The 23,098-nt window shown below is 55.4% G+C and overlaps 2 protein-coding genes across 4 annotated transcripts; one reads left to right on the top strand and one right to left on the bottom strand.

The window, feature by feature from the left end:
* The first annotated feature begins 443 nt into the window (after positions 1-443).
* On the top strand, positions 444-3,478 carry HIPK4 (homeodomain interacting protein kinase 4). The gene is made up of 4 exons (XM_060000644.1): positions 444-530; positions 668-1,024; positions 1,932-2,762; positions 3,299-3,478. Exons 1-4 carry the CDS (start codon positions 444-446, stop codon positions 3,476-3,478), a joined length of 1,455 nt encoding a protein of 484 aa, XP_059856627.1.
* Positions 3,479-3,482: 4 nt separating this feature from the next.
* On the bottom strand, positions 3,483-22,984 carry PLD3 (phospholipase D family member 3). 3 transcript variants are annotated; one of them, XM_060000852.1, is made up of 13 exons: positions 22,853-22,984; positions 12,733-12,919; positions 12,074-12,164; positions 11,892-11,966; positions 11,661-11,803; positions 11,020-11,203; positions 9,261-9,381; positions 9,052-9,179; positions 7,818-8,018; positions 6,435-6,574; positions 5,669-5,834; positions 5,117-5,216; positions 3,483-5,024 (listed from the first exon to the last, which is right to left on the bottom strand). In XM_060000852.1, the coding sequence occupies exons 3-13, from the start codon at positions 12,098-12,100 to the stop codon at positions 4,837-4,839; spliced, it is 1,473 nt and encodes a 490-aa protein (XP_059856835.1). In that variant the 5' UTR covers positions 12,101-12,164; positions 12,733-12,919; positions 22,853-22,984; the 3' UTR covers positions 3,483-4,836. The 3 variants fall into 3 exon arrangements, with proteins under 3 accessions (XP_059856835.1, XP_059856834.1, XP_059856836.1); XM_060000851.1 differs by lacking the exon at positions 22,853-22,984 and adding an exon at positions 16,329-16,454; XM_060000853.1 differs by lacking the exon at positions 12,733-12,919 and having other exon boundaries at positions 22,853-22,920.
* Between the last annotated feature and the right edge of the window lie 114 nt (positions 22,985-23,098).

Here is a 23,098-nt window from a genome sequence, read left to right on the forward strand (position 1 = left end):
GGGCAGAGAGGGGACCGGGCAGATTGTTGGAGACTTGTGGGCCAGGGTGAAGACTTTGGCTTTTAACACAGGATGTGGTAAAGCCACAGGAAGATTCTGAGCAGGAGAGGGACGTGATCTGACTTAGGTGGTCACAGGGTCCCTCGGGCTGCATGTGAGAAGCAGACTGGAGGGAGAGGGAGGAACAGGGAGACCCGCAAGGAGGCCCTTACATTCGTCTAGCCAGGGGGAGGACAGGACTAGGGTGGGGCTGCGGCTGGGATGCAGAGTGGGCAGAACAGAAGGTGTTCTGCTGGGGCTGCCCTTCTTTGAGAAGGTGGACGTGTGGTCCCTGGGCTGCATCGTGGCTGACCTGCACCTGGGCTGGCCCCTCTACCCAGCCGGCAAGATTTGCTGATGGACAAGGCGTGGGGTGAGAGAGAAAGAGACAGGTCTTAACCCTCATGGACATAAGTTCTAGTGGAGACAAACAGAGACAGAGAGACAAGTACGCAAACCAGAGACAAAGGCTGGAGGAGACAGACAGGGACGTAAACAAGAGATCAAGATTCACAGATGTAGCGACAGTCAGATGGCAGATGCAGAAAGACACCGGCAAGAGATGCCGGGGAGGCTCGGATCGAGCGGCTGTCCCGGCCCACTTGCCTCCCTCCCTCCCTCCGCTCAGGTGATCGACTTCGGCTCGGCCAGCATATTCAGCGAGGTGCGCTACGTCAAGGGGCCGTATATCCAGTCTCGCTTCTACCGGGCCCCCGAGATTCTGCTGGGGCTGCCCTTCTGTGAGAAGGTGGACGTGTGGTCCCTGGGCTGCGTCATGGCTGAGCTGCACCTGGGCTGGCCCCTCTACCCAGGCAACAACGAGTACGACCAGGTGCGCTACATCTGTGAGACCCAGGGCCTGCCCAAGCCCCACGTGCTGCACGCCGCCTGTAAGGCCCACCACTTCTTCAAGCGCAACCCTCACCCCGACGCCGCCAACCCCTGGCAGCTGAAGTCCTCGGCCGACTACCTGGCTGAGACCAAGGTAGAGGGGCAGGTGGGGGGAGGGCCGTCGGCGAGGCAGCTTGCAGCATCAAGAAAAGAATCTCGGTTAGATCTCAGAGAGGACTGGAAACTTGAGGGCCAGCTGGGGGGGTTGTCACAGCCAGAGGGATCCGAGGGAGACCCCAGGTGGGACTGGAAGTCAGGGCAGCCTGTCTGCCACCTCTGTGACTGCGGTCATCAGACTTGTGTGGCAAGAATCTGGCTGAGACAGCAGAAAGGACTGGAAGTGTGGACCAGCCGTGGGAGCTGTCACAGCGAGAGAGGGGTCTGAGCGAGACCAAAGGTGGGACCGAAAGCATATGGCAGATCCTCTGATAACTCCCGAGCTGGTCGTGGTTAAAGAATTTGGCAAGAATTGTCTGGGCTTGACTCCTCGGAGGCCTGAGGGCCGGGATCAGATGTGGGGATCAGCTGTGGCAGCAAGAGGGTTCTGGATTTGATTCCGAGGAGCAGTAGAGGTTTAGGGCAGCCCTTCTGCTAGCTGCTGGTAGGGGCTGGACCCATGGCTCGAGGGAGGACTGGAGGGCTGGGGCAAGGTGTGAAACTTGGGTCAGTGCGACACCTGGGGTAGACAAGAGGAGGACCAGAGATCACAGTCAGCTGTCCTTCCTGCAGCAGTAGGAGGGGTCTGGATTAGACTAGAGGGGTTCTGGTGTTAGTGAGCAGGTGTGCCCCCCCAGATGCAAGGGAGCTCCAAGTCAGATCATGGGCAGAACTGGAAGTCCAGGTTCCTGTGGGTGGACTTCATAGCCACGACAGAGCTCTGGGCCAGGCTGGAGGGCCCACTGGACGCTGGGGGGGGTCACACGTGGGCTCCACCACAGAAGTACCTGGGGCCCAAGTCCTGGACTCGATGTCAACCCCTGCCCCACCCTGCGTCCCACCAGGTGCGCCCACTAGAGCGCCGCAAGTACATGCTCAAGTCACTGGACCAGATAGAGGTGGTGAACGGCAGCAGGGCAGTCCGTCGGCTAACCTTCCCCGACCGCGAGGCGCTGGCGGAGCACGCCGACCTCAAGAGCATGGTGGAGCTGATCAAGCGCATGCTGACGTGGGAGTCGCACGAGCGCATCAGCCCCAGCGCCGCCCTGCGCCACCCCTTCGTGTCCATGCAGCAGCTGCGCAGCGCCCATGAGACCACCCGCTACTACCAGCTCTCGCTGCACAGCTGCCGCCTCTCCCTGCAGGTGGAGGGCAAGACGCCCATGTCTGCCGTGGATGCCGCGGAAGACAGGCCCCCCTACTACGGTCTGACCGAGGAGGAGGAGACCGTGGGTCTGGGCAGCGGGCCTTTGTTCCGGGAGGAGAAGGCACCGGGCGTGCAAAAGGCCATCGATCAGCTGGACGACTTGAGTCTGCAGGAGGCGGGGAGTGGGCTGTGGGGCGAGACCCGCACCGACGTCGTCCCCGACGTGCTGGCCCCGCTCAAGGCCGCCGCTGCCGGCCGCTGGGTGCCCGACTCCGGCCCCGAGCCCATCCTGGCCTTCTACGGCAGCCGCCTGGCAGGCCACCGCAAGGCCCACAAGCCACCCACAGGCTCCAAGTCCAACTTCAGCAACCTCATCCGGCTGAGCCAGGCCTCGCCCGAGGAAGACGCCCCGTGCAGGGGCGGCGGCTGCGCGGAAGGAGAGCGGCGAGGGGCCTCTGCGGAGCTGCCTGCCATCCCGCAGTGGGACAGGGATGGGCCGGACATCAAGGACATGACCGTGGATGCTGAGGTGACCCAGGGGGCAGCTAGGAGGCAGGTGGTTCTGGGATCAGGGCCTCCCCAGAGCTCTAGGATCGGGGCATAGTGAACCAACTTTGCCTCCCGTACATTTGCATGGCCCGCAGCTGGCCCAGGATCCAACACACACTACTAGCCCACCCTCAGGATGTGACAAGGCTCAGCAAACACTAATATACCCGTAGGATGCGATGAAGCTCAGCAAACACTAACCCGTATTAAGGCTGTGTAAGAACTCAGAACACAGTAATCCACATATGGGAAGCGATATAGGCCACGGGACAGCTCAGGCCCCCACCCCAGGAAGATGTGACAGGGCCTCAGCAAACACACCTTCAGGACACATTAAGGTCTCAACACACAGCATTTAAGCCTCCAAAATGGGATGGGGGTTCAGGATGTACAAAATCGTCCTCGGGAATTGACAAGGATGCAGCTGGGATCAGGAGTCCATGAGGGGCAGCGTGGTTGTTCCGGGGTGGGGTGGGGTGCACTTCCTGGCTGATGCCCATCTCTTCTCCCCAACAGAGGCCAGGCCATGAGTTCTTCGACCTCAGCAGCTGTCCTGGGGAATGGCTGGGTCAGCCAGACTGGACCCTGGAGGGCGTCGGGGGGCCACGGGCTCAGGGGCTCCCACCACGCCACACCCACCCGCATGGTCCACCCCGGGCCACCAGCTTTGTGCAGCACGTCGGCGGGCACCACTGATGGTGACTCCAACCCTGCCCATCACTGGGTGATGCGCTAGAGGGGCTGGCATCCCCTCCTCAGAGCTATCCCCTGAACCGACAAATTATTCTTACAGAAAGATAATTATCCAGAAATACCCCATTCCTCCCGCCCCGCTCACGGTGCATGCCTGCACACACACCCCGAACACAGGAGGGTTTTGGGGTCTGGCCCGTGGCCCCCTCGGCCAGAGGGACGCAGGAAGGGGGCTGCACCCCACTGGCCCTGCTGCCTCTGTTTATTTCAATAAAGCACTGTTCAGCAGTACTGCCTCATGCCTGTCCTCCCTGCCTGAGGCCTGGACTGGCACGGGGGTGGAGTTCAGGGGGGCACCCAGGCCCTGCTCTCTAATGCTGCACCCAGTCAGCCATTGGCTCAGGCTGGAGACTGTGCTTGGCACACTGACCCATCCCTTAAATATGCTCAGTGCCTGGCACGTAAGAATCCACCCTCAGAACATCCTTGGTGCTCAGCAGGTGCCAGTCTGAGCTTGCCCGATGCCAGGTTCTCAGCGTCTGTTGACCTGTCTTTGCCACACGTGACAGGCTTGGCATGCACTCATCCATGCTTGGGACATGCGACGTGTAAGTTCACTCAGCAGGTGTATGTAAATTCACGCTTGGCACATGCTCTCGTGTCCAGACGTGCGAGTCCACCCTCGGGCTATGGCGGTGGCTCAGCACGCGCGCATCTGGCTGGGGACGTGCCGAGCGTGCAGCACACGCTGTGCCATGCTGGCTACGTGAGGCTCGGTTCATGCCAGCCCTCGAGGTCACACGCGCATGCTCAGCACACGCCAGCTCACGTGCAGTGTGCGCCGACGGCTCAGCGCACGCCAGCCCACGCTGGTCACCCACTGAGGGCTCAGCACACACCAGCCATGTGCTGAGCGTCCAGTACACACCAAACCACACGGGTCACATGCTGAGGGCTCAGCATGCGTGAAGGTGTCCCCACCAGAGGCCCATGCCAGCTGTCCCCTACCCGGCACCCCACCTCACACCACTCGGTCAGGCACAGGCTGTACACACAAGTTATTTACTTCTTATTATGACCTCAGGCCCTCTTTGCCCTGGAAAGTGGGGTGGGCCAGGGGGCCAGGCCCAGCATGCACCCCTACTTCTTCGGGGGCTGATCCCTCCCCCAGCTTGGCTGGGTCCTCTGCGGCCACAGCATCAGGCTGGCGGGGGCGGAGGTAGAAGCGGGAGAGCAGGGGGGGAGCCTGTGGGAGCCACGACGGGGCAGACAGAAGCGGGGGCACGGGGACAGGGATTGAGACCCGGAACACCCGCGCCCGCGGGGGCCTCGCAGGCCTGGCCTGTCCGCTGGACCGGGCCTCAGAGCAGGCGACAGGCGTTGCCCACGCTGTCGGCTGAGGTGTCAAGGTCATGGCTGTAAGGGGAGTCCCAGTCCCTCAGGAAAACGGCCTCCAGCTGGCTCCGCAGGCCACCCCGCCCGTTCTGCGTCACCAGCAGCGAGGTGCCCGCTGTCTCGGTGAAGTAGCTGCCGGACCAGTTGGAGGTTCCTACGGGGAGCGGGGGTCCAGAGAGTCAGGGCCCGTGGTGCTGCCTGGACCCCCTTCCGTCCCCCCACCCCAGCGGCGCCCAGGACGCTCACCGATGTAGGTGGCACGTTCAGTCACCATGTACTTGTTGTGGTTGACGCGGGTGTAAGGGACTCGGGCCTGGGCCTCGTCCGCAGGGACCACAAAGAGTTTCTGAGAGGGAGGGGAGATGCGGGGTTGGGTTAGAGAAGCCCCAGGGTCTGGGGTGGGGAGTGGCACCAGGTCTGCGGGACTGGGGACTCAGCTGCTTCCCTCGCGGGCCTGGGGGCCAGCACGGGTACTCGGTAAACGCCAGCTGAAAGGGAGGACCCTGTCGCCTCATATGCCGCCTGTTCCCTCTAGAATGACTATTTATCCCTTAGGTCTTACCTCAGATGTCCCCTTTTCCAGAAAGTCTTCCACGACCCCTCAGGCTGCGGCAGGAGCTTCTGCTGGGCTTCCCCATCCCAGCCCTAACCCCTCTGCCCGTGCCCTTGATTCTGGCCAATCAGGGCACAGCCCACTGTGGGTCGTCCCTGTCAGGTGACAGGTGAGCTCCACGATTGCTGTGTCCCCGGTACTGCCCCGCATAGGGGCTGATGGGTAGGTCTGGGGTAGGTGCTTACCACCTGGATGTCAAAGTGGGTGTGGTTGTCACGCAGGGCAGCCAGGGAGAGCAGGAAGGCCCGCATGGATGGCTCAGAGTGCCCCCAGCAGCTGACCAGCAGGCGCACCTTGACGCCCCGCTCATAGGCAGCCCGCCGCAGCCCGTCGTCAATGGCAGGCCAGAACCTTGGGGAGGGGGGTGCAGGATGCGGAGGGAGGCCTCACTTCAGCTTTAGGGAGCCAGGCCTGGGGCCCGCTGCAGCTTCTGAGAAGCCCCAAGCCCCCACCCCATCTCTAGCTCCAAGCCCTGCTCCCCCCACCAATCTTCTCATTGTCTTGTCTGCTGCCCCCAGACTACCTGCTCTGAGCCCCCAGAGTCCAGTCATCGCCACTTCCTATCCCAGATCTCAAAGCCCAACCCTGCCGCCCCAAACCTGAATACCCTTAGTCCTACCTCCCAAGCCCGTCATCCCATATCCAGCCCACATTCCCTGCCTCCTACCTGCAGAAATCCCACATCCTGCATCCTCTGCCTTAAGCCTCCAGTCCCCCGTCTCCACACCACCCCCCGAATATTCTCATCCTCTTCTCTGTCCCCTTCTCCTTGTCTTGACCATCCAGACCCACTCTCCCTGTCACCTCTGTCTCTCCCCATGGCATCCCCTCCCTCTGTGCCTTGGTCTTGGCCCCGTGCCTGCTTTCTGGGCCCCATCGCTCTCTCTCCTGTCTCCTCTTCCACTCACGGTGGCTCCCTACCCCAACCCCTGTCCACGCGCCCAGCGGTACCTGTGCGGGTGGGAGAACTCCATGGTGGGCAGGTAGTTCATGATCGCGATGTAGATGAAACTCCGGGCATTGTCCACCGCGTTGAGCAGGGCTTTCAAGTCTGGGGTGCGGCCACTTGGACACAGTGGTGGGGGTGCACTCTGGGGGACGAGGGGACAGTCAAGACACATGTCCTTCACAGTGGACCCCTGCTACAGACAGCTTGTCACGAGCCAGGTCCTGCGGGTCTCACTAATGCTCAGCCTCCATGAAGGAGAGGGATAATTACCACCGTCTTTTTTTGCAGGTGAGCAAACGGAGGCTCAGAGAGGGTAAGTGATTTGCCTAAGGTCACACAGCTGATAAATGGAGCCAGGGTTTGAACCTAGGCTGTCTGGTTCCAGAACTTATGCTCTAACCCAGTGGTTCTCGACATGAGGTCCCTGGTCAGGCAGCAACAGCATCACCTGGAAACTTGTTAGAAATGCAAGTTCTTGGGCCTCACTGCCATGGCACACAGAACCAAGGTGCTGGGGTGGAGCCCAGGAATCTGGCTTTCCACAAGCCCTTCTGGTGATTCTAATGCATGCTCAAGTTTGAGGACCTCTGCTCTAATCACTTTTGTCCCTGACTTACAGTCCAGCCTGATGGCACTCATGTGCCCAGCCACACCAGGCCCTTCACCCAGCTCTCTCCATCCTCACAACAGGTGAGCAAACTCGAGCTCTGAAAGGGGTAGTGGTAACGGGGGAACCATTAATGTCCCGTGGGTGGTCACTGGAGCAAAGGACCCCAATGAATCGTGTCCCTCCATCCATGCCTTAGTGTGGGCCCTCCAGGATGACACTGGGCCTGGCCAGGTGACTTGCTGGGGGGGACCCAGGTTGGCCACCCCAACTAGTGAAAATATCAACAGCTAAAAGCAGCGGTGCCTTGTCCAGAGTGCCAAGGGCAATAGTGGGTGCTGTCCCATAGAACTTTCCACATTGATGGAAACGTTCTCTATCTGCACTGCCCCGTATGCCAACTGCTTGCTGTGTGTAGCTGCTGAGCACTTGAAATGTGGCTAGTGTGACTGAGGAACTCAGTTTTTAACTGTAGTTCATTTTAATTGATTAAAAATGCGACATGCAGCTATACTGGACAGGTCACCCAGGGCTCGGCCTGCATGGACCCAGCCGTGCCTCTCACTAGCCCTAAGAGGTGGTAAATATTGCAATACTTATTTTCTATGTGAAACCAAGGCCTAGGGAGGTTGGGACACAGCCCAGGCCCCGAGTGAGCAGAAGTGACAGCCAGTGGTCAGGAACCCCCATCCCTACCAAGTCACTAGGCAGGGCTTGATGGGGGCCGAGAGAAGGGATGTGGCCGGGGTGTGACAGGCCCCTCTTCCCTCGGACTCACTGCCAGGTAGGCCAGAGCAGGAGTTCCGTTGAGGCAGATTTCCATTGGTGTCTCTTGATTGTAGCGGGTGTCATAAGGCCGGGGCCAGGTTGATGGGATGGAGCTGCCCACCTGGCCCAGGTACCAGTAGGCCTCGAAGATCTTGGTCAGGTCTCGAGCTAGGCAACTGCAGTTGTACATGACCACGCCCAGCTCCTTGACCTGTGGGAGGGCAATGCTGAGCCCGGGGACGATGGCCTGGTGCCCACAGATGACATGGACACCTGCAGCCCTTCCCCCTGCCCCCCAACAAGTCCCCCTTCCTGCCCCTTGCCCTTCTATCTCCCCCTCTCTCTGCCCCTGTCTCCTTTCTTTCTGCCCCTTAACCGTGCCCCCACCCCCCTTCCCCCAGCTAAAGTCCTGGGATGGACATGATCTTGACTCAAGATTAAAATCTTAAGTTTTGGTGAAAATCAGTTATTCCAAAGCTCCAGGTTTCCTGAACCTTTGCGTACACTGTTGCTTCTACCCTCCACTGAGCTCCTACTCAGTCTTAGGTCTCAGCTGACAGTTTCCTCCTCCGGGAATCCTGCCTTGACTGCCCAGATTGTGTCAGGCATTCCTTGAGGCTCTCAGGGTCCCTTGGGCCTCCTTCATCACCCTCTCTGGTGACAAACCTGCCTCCCCATTGGACTGGGAGGACAGGCACAGGGGATGTCTCAGGGAGAGCTGTGTGTTCAGCATCTCCCCGCGGGGCTCCTCCAGTTATCAGATTAGTTTTCATCTCTTTTGGGAGACTTTCCCTGGTACCCCAGGTTGGGTCGCCCGTCCTGGTCCTGACCCCTCCACTTGTGCTCCCGCCTCGCCACCAACTCAGACTTGACCCTTTTGGGCTGACACTGGTGACAGGCCCGTCTCCACCCTGGACCAGGGGTTCCAAGAGGTCCACCATGTTCCCAGCATCAGAACAGGGCTGGGCTTAGAGCAGGCATGCAGAGAGTGAATCATGAAGGTCAAATGGGTGGACAGGGCCTGGAATGTCCTGTAGATGCCATCGGGGATCAGAGGGGCTTCCCTGAGCAGAGCGAGTGTGGTGGAGGGCTGGATTTGGGGATGTTAGGTAGGAGGTGGGAAGGAAGCCATTGCAGAGACTGGAAGAGAGGACTCTGGGGTTGAGGCGGGGCGCAGCTGGAGGCCGGGCGCCCTGTGGGGCAGGGAGCGGCCTAGAAGGGCGGTGGGCAGGGTGCAGGCAGACCTGGGTCAGGGAACGCCAGTCCATGTTGGCACTGCCGAGGTAGAAGTGGGTCTGGTCTACCACCCAGAACTTGGTGTGCAGGACGCCATGGGTCAGCTTCTGCATGTCCACTGTGCGGACCTGGGCACCTGGACAGACAGGGGTGGTGGTCAGGGTGCTGGCTTGGGCAGCCCCAGGCCCAGCCCACCCCCAGCTGCCCCCTAGCTCACCGCTTTGCAGCAGGGCCTGCAGATCTGCCTGGGGCTGGGGCCCACTTGGCTTGCTCACGGCAATGCGGACCTTCACACCTCGGGGTGCCAGGGTCTGTAGCTGCCGGAGGACCTCCTCGCCCTGGGAGGAGGGGAGAGCCTCTGAGGGGCTGGATGAGCCAACTCTCCAACCCCACGCAGGACCCCCCATGGAGCTGTTTTGAGATTAAGCTTCTAGATCTGATCAGGCTTTACATTAGCCGGTACACTCAGGGAAGGCTTTACACAGGTTAAGATGTTAAAACCTGTATCTGTTGTATTTTATTGATTTTTTGGCCACACTGCGTGGCATGCGGGATCCTAGTTCCCCGACCAGGGATTGAACCCGTACCCCCCGCAGTGGAAGTGCAGAGTCTTAACCATTGGACCACCTGGGAAGTCCCTTTATCTGTTTTAATAATTGGCGCTCTGAGCCCTGCTAGGGCCTCCCTGCCACTCCTGCCCTTCACGGGACCTTCCCAAGATCCTGACTTGGAAGTATCAATGCCCGTCACAGAAGGGACCTCTGGGCACCTTGCAGGATGTTGGGGGCACAGTGCAGGCTTGGGGTCTGGGAAGGTTTGGGTGAGGCCTGATGATGCCAATAACATTAATAGCAACAGCCATTGATTCCCTGGTTTCTACTGTGAGCCAGGGCCCCTCTAAGCTCCTTTACATGTGAACTCACTGACTTCTCACCACTCTCACTGATGAGGCAAATCTGAGTATATCCCAAGGTGCAGATGGGGAAACTGAGCATTGGAGAAATCAATGGGGAAGCAGGATTTGAACTCAGATGGTCTGCCTCCTATGTCTCTGCTTTGTGCTTTGAACCATTCCAGTAGGAACCAGCAGGGCGTGGGAGCTCATGACTTTTTTTTTTTTTTGGCTTGTGGGATCTTAGTTATCCAACCAGGGACTGAACCCGCGCCCTTGGCAGTGAAACTGCAGAGTCCTAACCACTGGACCGCCAGGGAATTTCCAACTCATATCATTTTTAACTGTCGTATATTTTTTCAGGCAGTGCTTAATAAACCTCATGATTTTAATACATTTTAAGCCTACCTCTGACAAAGAGTGGCAGCAAGGAAAGGGGAAAAAAAGGGACAAATTCACCATGTCTTTCGATGAAGGGCTTATCCACCTAGGCTGTTCCTTTTCAAATCTTGAAGTTTTACGTTTTTTAAGTTTGTCTGCAGACCCTAACAAGGCTATCAGAGCAAATGCTTATGAAGGGCTGACTCTGTCGGGCATTGTGCTGTAACTGGCAGGGATTAGCCCGTTTCATCCTCACAAGAGGGGAGTGCTAGATATTCCCCCATTCTACAGATGAGGAAACTGAAGACCGAGAGGTGAAGTGACCTGCCCAAGGTCACACAGCTGGGAAGTGGCAGCCTGGCTTGAGGCTGGGCTGGTACTCACTCCATGTTTCCATTTCTTTGTGTGACAGGGTCGGGGCAGCTTGTGGGTGAGTGATATCTGCCAGCCTAATCCCTCGTAACCAAACCCATACCCTGACATTCAGAGGCCTCCAGATGACTGTGACAAAACGCCCCCAGTCCAGAGGGCCACGTGAAGACAGTTGCTTCCACACACCTGTGTCCAACCCGCTGTGTGAGACATGTCCACCTGTCTCCCGGGCTATAGGGAAACCCCTTTCATCCACCTCCCCAGTGCCTCCCTCCAACCGCCCCCCCCGCCCCCCCACCCGCTGCCAGCTAGGGCCCAGGTTGCCAGGTACCTGCTGAGCAGAGGGCTCCTGAGTGTGGGTGTCGTTGTTGGTGAGGGTCCAGTAGAAGGAGGCAATGTCCAGGCTGCTGTGGGCACCGGCGAGCAGGCCCAGCCAGGCCTGGCTGGTGGAGGGGTTGACTGTGGAGGCATTGGGGAAGTCCAGGCCCTCGGGAATGCTCTCCACCAGCACTGCTCTGGGGGGTGGGGGGAGGCAGAATCAGCCATAGGGGGCTGGAATGTGAGTGCTCACTTCTCTGCCCACGGAGGACGGAAGACTATGTGTATTTGTGTCGGTACTCATGATTCTCTGTGTGTCTGCATTTGTCTGTCTAGAGGCGTGGAAGGAAGGTTGTGCATGTGCATGTCTGTGTGTGTGTGTGTGTGTGTCTGTCCACAGATATGGATGGAAGATGCCATGTGTGTCTGTTCACAGACAGATAGAAGATGATGCTGTGGCTGCCATGGCAACAGTGTGGGGGAAGGAGGTGGGCATGGAGGGAAGAACCGTGACGGTCCACTTGGGAGTCGGCGATCACCTTATTCTGTCTCGACCACTGGGTGCAGGCCCTGCTTAGTGCGTGTTGAAGTGTCCCTGGCCTGGCAGGGCCCCTCCCCCCACCATCTGAGGCGCCCACGCCCCCCTCCACTTACTCGCAAGGGTCATAGCAGGGGGCTGGGCGCTGGTTGGGCCCAAAGAGATGCAAGTCGCCGTATTCCCATAGAAACAGCTGAGTCATCAGGGCACCGAAGCCCACGACTGCCAGGATGAGGACCAGCAGGACCCAACGGGCCTTCTGTGGGGAGGAGGAGGTGATCAGCCAGCCCAAGGAGGGCAGCCCAGGCCATGGCTGAGACAGAGTGAGGGTGGCGGTGGGCTCCTACCTTTTCTGCAGCTTTCCACGCCTCGATCTCGTTCATGGGTAGTTCGTTGGAGGGCTCCTCGGCAGGCACCTTCAGCTGGGGGACAGGGATGATGGTGTGTGTGGGGGTGACAGGGCAGCTCAGTGGGGCCCCCACCCTCTGCTGGGTCCAGCCCCTCCCCACTGGGTCCCCCATCCACCTACCTCCTGGTACATCAGTTTAGGCTTCATCTTGCTGGGCAGCCAGGGGTTATACAGATTCCAGTGGGAAAGTGGGTGTGTCAGGGTCTCCAAACTGCAGGGAACAAAAGCTGGCACTGTGTGGGGTGTTCTAGGCTTTTGGGGGACATCACAGAAAGCGGATCAGCCTCGGGCTCACGGGACTCCCTGGGTCGCCTTGTCTGTGATCACGGGGGCCACTGGCACTGTGCCTGCCACCCCTAAAGGAGGAAGCTGACTGCTGGTCAGTTGGGGTTTCGAAATCCCTCGAAGCCCAACTCCTCTGCTTTCCTCCTATTCCTCTGCGGTACCCTCCCTGCCCCCCCCAAGCGCCCACCCTGCCCCTCATCAGCACCCACACTGCTCCCCATTAGCGCTTTCCCTTCTCTGAGCTCTAACCTATACATTCCCAAAATGACAGCTCCGGATTGGGTCAGCGGAGCCCTAAATCTTTGTGCCTGGCTTCTCCCAGCCCTGGGATTACCCACAAGTCATTTTCCAGGTGGCTCCTTTGCCCTCACCCTCAGGTAACAACTAGACAGCTCAGGCCGGGAGCCCAGGACCATCGCGGCCTCCCCGTCAGACCCCAGCCCATCCCCGAAACCATCCTCCCCTCCCCTACCCCAGAGGGGCCTCGGCCTTACTCGGCAGGCGGCTGCTGCTACCTCCACGGGGCCCCAGCTTCTGCCCCGACAGGCTGAGCAGGGGCGGGCGGGCGGGGGCGGGGATCGAGGGGACTCCGCCCACTGCAGCGGGGAGTCTGCGCAGTGAGCGCGCCGGTCCGGGCTCACCGCAGGGAGAAGGGGGGCCCGGCCGCCCAGTACAGCCAACCTGACGGGGGTGGAGGGAGAGTACATGGCTGAGCGATTGGCTTTGCTACGGTCCACCCTAGAGCCCCCATGTGGGGTAGGGAGGCCACAGGTAAAGAGAAAAAAGAACGCCACATCTTTTCTCGTCTGCAAACCTTGTGAATTTTTGTACCATGGGCATGTATTACCTGGTCAAAAATAAATACATAAATAAGATTAATGACTTTAAAAATTATAAAATGAAATGGAATGATCAAGGCTGAATAACATGATTTAGGAACGTAGCGATGAAATCAGCTTAGAAGACACAGCCCACGCTAAGGGAGGGGAAGAGCGGTGGGGGGGAAGGGGATGGTGGGTTTTCCCTTGGACTGTGGACTGCAGTCAGTGTTTCGTTAAAAAAAAAAAGTCAACTGATATTTTGAGAAGGATTTAAAAAATTTTGTCTCTTAAATCCAGGCTCTGGCTGGAGGGGTAAGCAAGGTTTCCCACATACCATCTCATATCTCCGAAGCAGGATTTAAGGCCACAGATGGAGAAATAAATTGGAGGTCCCCCTCCCCGCCCACCTTTCTCAATGAAAGAGGGGCAGGACCCCCTTCCCCACATCCAGGCAGGAAGTCAACAGATGCAGAGAAGGATTATTACTGAGGGGAGCAACAGCGTTGGAAGTGGTTGCCTTGACAGCGGGATTTGGGGGTGGGTCAGGATTGCTTTTTATCGTCCGCCTATTTTCTTTTTTAAAATTGTGAAATATGAGCGACTTACAGAAAAGAAGAGAAAACATCTCTGTGCAGGTTAAAAAATAATTCTAAAGCCTACACAGGTGTTGCCGCGTCCCAGGTTTTGTCACGTTTTAAAAAATTCATGTGCATGCATTAATGTGTTTTTAAAAAAAGAAGAAAAAAGGAAGGAAATTCCAAAAGGGAGCCAGGTTCTCTCCTCACCGCAATATCCTGCCTAGATCTGAAAGGATGATTTGGAAACCCCTTTCCCCCCAACGTCCGATCCCAGATTGGCAAGGGCGGAAGAACACAGCTAGATCCCCTCCTATCATTGCAGGGAGCGAGCCAAACCGGGATGGGTCAAATGGATCCAGCAAGAAATGGCAACAGATCAAGGTTATTTGGAACTCCAGAGGTCACCAAGAGAAGCAGAAGATAAGTCTTGGATGTGGCTGGCCGCAGGGTTGGAGGGTGGGAGGAGGGGGAGGCATGGGGTGCGAAACAAGTTTGCCTTTTATTTATTTATTTGTGAAGGGCCTTGGTGAGAAATGTTTTATTTAAGAATATGGGGTTGGAACAGCAGGTGATGTGAAATTAGGGAAGCTGATAAACAAAAACAAAACTGGGCAGAGGTAGGGCGCGGAGCTGTGAGGGACCCTGCAAGGTGAGCCAGGGGAACTGGGAGGGCCGGTAATAAATCAAAAATAGGAAGAAAATAGATGCATTTCATTCAGTTTGTTAGCGAGCTTTTGGCTTTCAAATTGTGCCGTGATGATAGGTCTGTAATGATGGGTTTAATTTTGACTTGTTATATTTTTATCAAAGCAATACACCTAAGGTATCAATATTTAAAAAGAAAACTAGTCCTGAAGAGGTGGTGTAGACTGGGTTAGATTGGCGAGGCAGTTAACACTGTGGCTCCCAGAGCCAGGTGCCTGATCTTAATATGAGCCTCAGCATGTACGTGACTGACTTCAGAGAAGTGACAGTGCATCTGTGCCCTAGTTTCCCCATCTGCAAAATGGGCACAGCAAGAATAGCACCTACTTTTTACAAGGCTGTTCATTAATTTTGCACACATTTATTGAGTACCTGTGCACCAGGTATTGTTTTAGGCACTGGGGATATCACTGTGAACAAAACTGACATGAGGAAAGACAGACAAAAAACAGTATGAAATTAAATTATATGTTAGAAGGTAACAAGTGCTATGGAGACTCAGGGAAGAGGGACGGGGTGGGGCCGGGGTTGGGATTGCTTGCAATTTTAAATAAAGAGGTCAAGGAAGGCCTCGAAGAGAAGGGGATGCCTGAGGGAGAAAAACTTCAAGCAGAGGAGGAATGGAGCTACTGGACATCTTGGGGAAGAGTGTTCTGAGCAGAGGGAACAGCCAGTGCAAAGGCCGTGAGGCAGGAGTGTGCCTGGTGTGGATAGGGAAGAGCGAGGACGCCAGTGTGTCTGTAGTGGAATGGCCTGTGGGAAGAGGGAGAGGAGGTAAGTCTGAGGTGACAGGACCAGATCATGCTGGGCTACCTGGACTGTGGCAAGAAGGACGGGGCCACGGGTAGGTTCTGAGCAGAGGAGGGAACATGATCTCCTTTGGGGGTTGTGGTGGGTTGAATGGGGGCCTCAAAAAAGATATGTCAGATGTGGTCATCACACCTGGAACTTGTGAATGTGACCTTATTTGGAAAAAGGGTCTTTGTAGCTGTAATTAAGTCAATGATTTAAAGATGAGATTATTCTGGATTATCTGGGTGGGTCCTAAACCCAAGGGCAAGTATCTCTAAAAGAGACAGAAACGAGACATGACCAGGGAGGCAGCGACTGGAGTGATGGGCCGCAAACCCAGGTGCACCAGGAGCCACCGGCATCTGGCGGAGGCAGGGAACAGAATCTCCCCCAGAGGCTCTGCAGAGAGCACGGCCCTGCTGACACCTTGATTTTGGACTTCTGGTCTCCAGAACTGTGAGAGAATAAATTTCTGTTGTTTTAAGCCACGCAGTTTGTGCTCACGTGTTACAGCAGCCCCAGGAAACGAATACAGGCTGTTTACAGGCTCCCTCTGGCCGTGTGGGGAACTGACTGGGGTGGGCGTGTGATTTGGGGGAACACTGAGGAGGACCAAGTTTGGGAAAAAGACCAGGAATAAATTTTTTAAAAAATATCAAAAATAAATAATGTGTGTACACATTATTTTGAACATGTAAAATGGGAGATGTTTAAAATCTGAGTGGCTCCTTCGAACTCAAGGAATTCATATATATCAAGTGCAGAGGATGGGCATGCAAGAGGTTCTCAACAAATATGATTGTCTCAAGGGTCCTAACAGCCAAAAAGAAAAGAAAAAAGGCATGATTCCCTCCGCCTCCGTCCTCCCCATCCTCGGCCAGGCAAGATGCCTGCTTTTTACTGTGGGCCTTTACTCACTATTTTAAAAAATGCACATAGGCCTTCCATGCAAATTAAATTGAGGCTCAGGTTCCTAGCTGCGGGGGTCCTTCCCCAACATCCCCGTCTCCAAAAGAGGACTGTGGCCTCAGCTGGACAGGTATCCAGCACCCTCAATCCCCAGATCCCTAGGGGGAGCAGGGCAGGGTGAAACTGAAGCAGGATATGGACAGCTGGGCCGACAGAGCCAGGCCGGCAAGTGCTGGCCTTCTCAGCTCACCTCAATTCCAGGGTTCCCAGGAACCTAGAACTCACCCCGGGGCTCCAGTGCAACGTCCAGGCTGGTCCTCATGCCCTGCTTCCTCGCTGGTGTAGGGGGCACCTCCACCAGCAGGTGTGCCCCCTCCCAGTGAAACGGGAGGGAAGGGGGCAGGGCACAATCTTTAAAAGAATGACACAGACGTTGAGGATACAGCATAAACTGGTTAGAACCAACTAGGTCCGAGGTGGCGGAAGATTTGACTTCCAGTAGACTTTGAGCCTCATTATATATATTAGCACAGGGGTCCCCAACACCCGCGCCACGGACCGCTAGCAGTCCACGGCCTGTTAGGAAGCAGGTCGCACAGCAGGAGGTGATCGGTGGGCGAGCGAGCGAAGCTTCATCTGCCGCTGCCCATCCCTCCGCCTGAACCACCCCCCACCCACCCCGCTCGTGGAAAAATTGTCTTCCACGAAACCGGTCCCTGGTGCCAAAAAGGCTGGGGACCAATGCATTTGCATATGCTAAATGACACAACCATAGGTGCCATGACAGTTCCAAGGTGACCTAAAAGACCAAAAAGTGGGCGGGGCCCAATTCCTGGAAATCTCCTCCCCTTCCCCAAGACAGTTGGAATAATCCCCCCACTCATTAGCCAATGAAATTACCCAGCCCATAAAAACTACCCCATATTTCCGGACCTCTCGCCTTCGGAGATGGCCCACAGTCTATGGAGTGTGTTCATCCCAGGGCCGTTCTTGCCTTTTGAGATGAACCACATTCTGTCTATGGAACGTGTATCTCTCTAAATAAACCCACTTTTTACCTATCACTTTGTCTCTCACTGAATTCTTTCTGCGCTGAGACATAAAGAACCTAAGCTTCATTAGGTCCTGAGACCGGGTGTGTGGTTTCAGTTAAAAGAACGTGGGTTCAAATCCCACTCTGGGTTTTGGCTGCGGGACTGAGTTGTGCAGTTTCACCAGCCCACAGAATATCTCCCTGTTCCCTTGGCTTGTGTCCTGCCTGACTTGGGTTGTGAACCACAGCGCACAGAAAAGGAGGAAGCAAAGCCCACCCGGCTTTTGAGACACGTGTTGCCTCACAGCTCCCTGAACACCCGTGAGGGTTGGGGTGGGAGACTTGATCCCTCTTCCATAGCAGTGTTTTGGGTTGGAGGGGCCAGGGTTCAGATCCCACCCGTCACTTTCTTACTCAGTGACATCAGGCGTGGGGCTTTACTTCTCTGAGCCCTGCTGGCCTCATTCATAAAAAGGGGATCACTTGGGCTTCCCTGGTGGCGCACTGGTTGAGAGTCCGCCTGCCGATGCAGGGGACACGGGTTCGTGCCCCGGTCCGGGAAGATCCCACATGCCGCGGAGTGGCTGGGCCCGTGAGCCATGGCCGCTGAGCCTGCGCGTCCGGAGCCTGTGCTCCGCAACGGGAGAGGCCACAACAGTGAGAGGCCCGCGTACCGCAAAAAAAAAAAAAAAAAAAAGGTGATCACTTTATACCCATCTGGGGAGTGGTGGCTGGGGGATCTCTGAATGGTTTAAGGGGGTGCGTCTTGCAGTCCCAACCCCCTGGGGTCAGATCTCAGCTCTGTGTGTTACTGGGAGAAGAGGCTCCCTTCTCTGAACCTCACTTGTGTTCCTTGCATTCTCAGAACAATGGGTAGACTAATATACCAACCTCACGTTTGCTGGGCAGTCAGTGAAACCATCCATAGCAGGCCAGGTAGCACAGATACAAGCTGGCTGGTTAGCTGTGTCCCCTAGTACCCTGGACACACTTTTATCATAGATAAACCTATATGTGTCCCTTAAAAAGCTAAGTCTATGTCTGATTTATTCCTCTACCCACCCTGTGCCTAGCACGTTGTAACCACTCAATAAATGTTTATTGAAAACAGAAGAAAAGAAGCAGTAGAATGGAAACCCTTGAGAAAAGACTTTCTTAGATGTCTCTCTAGATCTAGTGACACTCGGTGTATACACAATGTGTAAGTAGCTTGTGTTCTAAGCCCAGAGCAATAGGGTAGGTGCAGATAATGACACCTCAGCCTGAGGGTAAAATTCAAGGTTGATTCAAGACGTATGAAAGTGCAAAGAAGGGTGTGGGGCCAGTTAGCTGCTGAAGCCCACGTGAAGCCCTGGGCAGGCCATACCTCAGGAAACATTCACTAACCTATGGACCTTCCATACGGTTCAAAACAGAACTGTTCTTGGGTTTAAAGGAGCCGATTTTCATTCGATTGTGCAGACCCCTTCGGACTGACTGCACAATTGTCTGTGGTCAAGTCTACAGAAAACAGAACAGAGCACTGGTTTTGTAAACTTTTTTGTTTTGTTTTTAGCAGTAGACCTTTTATTTCAAAGGACCCCCTAGAAGGTGCCCCTTCTAGGGAGAGAAGATGCTCAGTCTGAAAAACAATTAAATAAGTAAAAAAATACACACACAACCCCCTGTCCCCCAACACTCCAGCATGAATGGCGAACACTTCTGAACTGGAACTCAAAAATCTAAGCTGTCCCACCCCTACTCAAACCCCCTCTGTGGCTCCCCATTGCCTCCAGGACCAAGTGCAACCATCTTACGATGTCCTCTTGGGCCCTACATGGACAGCCCCTGTGGACCTTCCCCACCATTACAGCTTCAGTCCCCCTTTCTGACTCCAAAGCTGTCTCCGATTCCCACCTCCTCCCTGAATTTCAGCTCCAGAAGTCCCATGGCCTCCTAGACACCTCCACCCAGGTGTCCCTAAGCCCCATACACCCACCATGTCTCCAACTGTCCTTAGGATCTCTCCCAAACCTGCTCCTCCCCCGGGTCCCCCTTTCAAGGAGAGCTGTTCTACCCATCCTTCAGGTCTCAGCCTGTGTGCTACCTTCTCCAGAAAGCCCTGACTCCCCCAGAGTCCTGGGCCTTGTCCTGGACCGCCCACAACTTATCCACTTGGCCTCCCATGTGTGTCTCCCACCCAACCCTTTTCTCTCCCCTCCATGGCCCCGAACTGGCCTCTCCCACTTGGGTTGCCACTCCAGCCACATCCTGTGGCTCCCAGCCTCCACTCAACCCTTCCAATTCCCCCTCCATCTGAGTCCGACTTGTCCACCCTCTGCTCAAAACCTTTCTGTGGCACCCCCGCCCCCGGTATCTGCAGGATAAAGTCTCAGCTCCTCACTGTGGCTCCCAAAGCCCTCAATGATCTCCCCTAAATAACCTCTTGGGCTTATTCTCTTACCATCCCTAATGGCCTAGTCATATCTAATATTTTTCAGTTCCTTGAACTGAAACCACACTTTTACCACCAAACCTGCCCACAGCTTCTCCTCCTGCCTAGCATACCTTTTTCTCCTCTTCATGTTGCTTATTCCCATCAGCTCGTGTACCACCTCCTCCAGGAAGCCCTCCCGGACCCCCTGTCTGGTCCAGGCATCCTTTTTGGGATCTGACAGTCCCCTGGGCTTCTCTATCCCAGCCCAGATCCCTCTGCCTGTGTTTTCCCCAACCTGGCCCTGACCACTCTGGGCTGTCACTACCTGATGATGGATCTGTTTCTCCCACTGGACTGCAAAACCCGTGAGGGCAGGGCCAGGCTGGCTCAGTCACTGCTGTGTCCTCAGTATCACCCAGCACAGGGACAGTACATGGCAGATGCTCAGTGGCCAGTTCATCCATCTATTCATTCAATGAGTATTTATTCAACGACTACTGCTGACAAGCCTTATCTAGAAATTGGAGATATAGCACAGAAAAAACAAAAAAAAGTCCCTAGGAAGGAAGAAATTCTTTTGAGGGAGTAAGACAGTAGATTAAATGAGCGAAACATATAGTTGGTGCCTTGGAGAAAAATAAAACAATGAAAATGGTTGATGTCTCAGGTCAAAAAGAACAACACAACACATCTGGGGCAAAGAAGCATTATTATCCCTGTTTTTCAGATGAGGAGGTAGGGTTCAGGGAAATCACTGCCCAGGTCACATGGCGTTGGTCTGTCGGCCGAGAATTTGAACCCAGAGCTCAGTTCTGTGCCAGGATATTACACTGTCAAACCAATTCCCGAACACAGAATAAGGCAGAATGTCTTTTCCTTGCCACCCTCAGGGAGGTCTGAGCCTGTGAAAGGGTAGGATGTGGGAGAGCGGGGTCTCCTTATGTTTACTGAACCAGGCACTGCTCAAAACACTTTATATATTCAATTCTAACAGCAGTGTTTTTTTTTGCTCCGCTTAACAGATAAGGGAACAAAAGACCTAGAAAGGTTAAGTCACTGGCACAAAGGGACACAGCCAGGAAACGGTGGAGCCAGAATTTGAGCCCAAGCTGCCGCAGGGTCCTGAGTGTAGACAGCTGCCTCTCCTGCTGTGTAACATCTGTAGATCTGTGATGCCCTCCGTCCCTCCCCAGTAGCCTCTCAAAACCCCTACCAACATCCCGCCCCACCCCATCCCACCCCAAATCTTTGAGAGGGACATTTGAAGCTTTCTCCAAATACAAAGGATATGTGAGTGCAGCTTTAAGAAGAGGAGTCTGGCTGTCCTTCCAACCAGGCTGCTCTTGCCCATCCATCCTTGGTAGAAGTTCTCCAGCTGCTGCTGCTTCTTCAGGTCACGACATGTCACATAAGATCACATCCCTCCTCTCCTCCAAATCCTCCCATGGCTCCCACCTCACTCAGAGTAAAGCCAAAGTCTTCTCCATGGCCCATGAAACCCCAGATGATCTGCCCCCATCACCCTGCTGACTTCATTCCCCATCCCTCTCCTGCCTCACTGGTCTCCTTGCTATTCCTCAAATATTCCATGCATGCTCCTACCTCAGGACCTTTGCATTCGCTGTTCTCTCTGCCTAGAATGCCGCTCTTCCCCCAGATAGCCATGTCACTCTTTCCTCTCTTCAAGTCTTTGTTCAAATGTCTCCAGACCACCCTACTTAAAACTATAATCTTTGCATCCCCCAACTCCCTCCTAACACATCATATAATCTACTTCCCTGTTTGTGTACTGTGTCTTACCCCTGATAGAATGTAAACTCCATGAGGCCAAGGATCTCTGTTTTATTCACTGATGTGTCCCCAATGCCTAGCACAATGCTGAGCATGTAGAACATGCTTAATAAATATTTATTGAATGAATTAACTTGCATTTTCATTCCCATGTTGCAGGATGTAGCAACTGAGGCACAGGGCCCTTAACCCAGCTGCCCAAGGTCATTTAGTATTATTTAAGTACTAAATGCTAGAACCAAGATTGGAACCAGGGTGTTCCAGTCCCCAGGCACACACTGTAATGGCTGTCCTACATGGCCATGCTAAGGCAAGCTGAGTGACTAAGATACTTACTTTTCCACCTGGGGATTCAGGGTTGCTGAGGTTTGACAAAGGTGTGGTGAGACCTGCCTCATCTCTCTGCATCCCCAATTCTATAAGTCAAGGAAGGGTTGGGTCTAAGCTTTCTAGAGTCTTCCTCCCACCAAGCGCTCCTCGACTCCTGCCATTGGTGAAGTGCTCTCAATTTGGGGGTGGGAAATCAGTCACTCCAACAAGGTAAGGAGATAGGGATTAAGTATTTACATGAGCAAGGTTCGTGATGGCTGATGGGTCACCCCCTCAGGTGTGGTGATGTGGCAGAGGTGAGGACAGCATAGTGATCATAATGTGGGACAGCAGGGGTTGGCTGGTGTGGCAGAGAGCATCAGGATACAGGGAATGGTGACGACACCACGGTAATGATGAGGGCAGCTGGGGGGAGGGGGAGAGCGACAATGAGGAGGGGATGAAGGTGACTGGATGAAGGTGAGGGTGAGATGATTAATAATATTAGCTCAAATGGCCACATCAAGCTGGGCATGTCACAAGAAGAAACACGCAGGATCCTCACAATCATCCCTGACGTAGGTGTCCTTGTGTGCGTTTCACAGATGAGGAAGCTGAGACTGCAAACGTGTGATTAGGTGGTCAAGGTTACCCAGATGCTTAGTGGTGGAGCCAGGATAACGGGCTCTAGTACCCGATATGTGAGAGGGGACACGGGGAAATACCGGAGACATGAAGGGAAGAATAACAACTGTAGGGCAGGGCAGGTCCTTATGGGGAAAACTAGAAGCATTAGGCATGGACAGCGACTGTCAGAGGACGGGGAAGGATGGAGACATAAAGGATGAGGAAGATATAACGGAAGCGTGAGCGTAACTTACGGAGATGGTGACAGGAGGCGTGCGAAGGTGACACGGGGGTATGATGACGATTTATGAGAAGGACTTCGTAAAGGAGTAATAGCAACAAAAGAGGGGTGCAGGCGATATGAGAAGGCGACACGACTTAAAGGGGGGTAACTCCGACAGTTGGTGGCCATGGGGACTTAAAGGAACGAAATTTTGTTAAGGGGGTTGACGGCGACCTAAGGAGGGTGATGGCGACATAAGGGGAGTGGTAACGATGTAAGCGGGATGCAACATAAGGGGAGGAATGGGGACATAAAGGGACAGAGGACGATATAAGAGGAGAGATGCATTATATTCGAAGGACGACACGAGGAGGGCAGCCGAGACGCCGCGCCCCCAGATCGCATATTACCTGCACTCCACGTCTCCCACTCCTGGACTCAGCCCCTCACGCACCTTCTAGGCTGGAGCCCCGCCCGACCGCCCCCGCTGCGCGCAGGCGCACTCCGGCTAGACTGCGGGCCGGCGGGGGCCAGGCAATTGCCTTTCTCATTGGCCGCGCTCCTCGCTAGCGTGGGGAGGGGAAGCGCCTGGGAGAGTGCGGGTGGTCACGTGACGGTTGCCGCTGTGCTCTCGCTGGTGGCTACCCCGAGGGCTA

This window comes from Delphinus delphis, chromosome 20, assembly GCF_949987515.2.
Source record: "Delphinus delphis chromosome 20, mDelDel1.2, whole genome shotgun sequence".
NCBI classification, from domain to species: Eukaryota; Metazoa; Chordata; class Mammalia; order Artiodactyla; family Delphinidae; genus Delphinus; species Delphinus delphis.

Excerpts from the sequence above, each read along its gene's own strand:
- HIPK4 (XM_060000644.1), top strand. The coding sequence starts at position 444 with ATGGACATAAGTTCTAGTGGAGACAAACAGAGACAGAGAGACAAGTAC. Across the intron at positions 531-667 it reads TGGAGGAGACAGACAGGGAC|GTGATCGACTTCGGCTCGGC; the intron begins GTAAACAAGAGA and ends CCCTCCGCTCAG. Across the intron at positions 1,025-1,931 it reads ACTACCTGGCTGAGACCAAG|GTGCGCCCACTAGAGCGCCG; the intron begins GTAGAGGGGCAG and ends GCGTCCCACCAG.
- PLD3 (XM_060000852.1), bottom strand. The coding sequence starts at position 12,100 with ATGAAGCCTAAACTGATGTACCAGGAG. Across the intron at positions 9,180-9,260 it reads GCAGGCCCTGCTGCAAAGCG|GTGCCCAGGTCCGCACAGTG; the intron begins GTGAGCTAGGGG and ends CTGTCTGTCCAG. Across the intron at positions 5,025-5,116 it reads TGAACGTGCCACCTACATCG|GAACCTCCAACTGGTCCGGC; the intron begins GTGAGCGTCCTG and ends CGCTCCCCGTAG.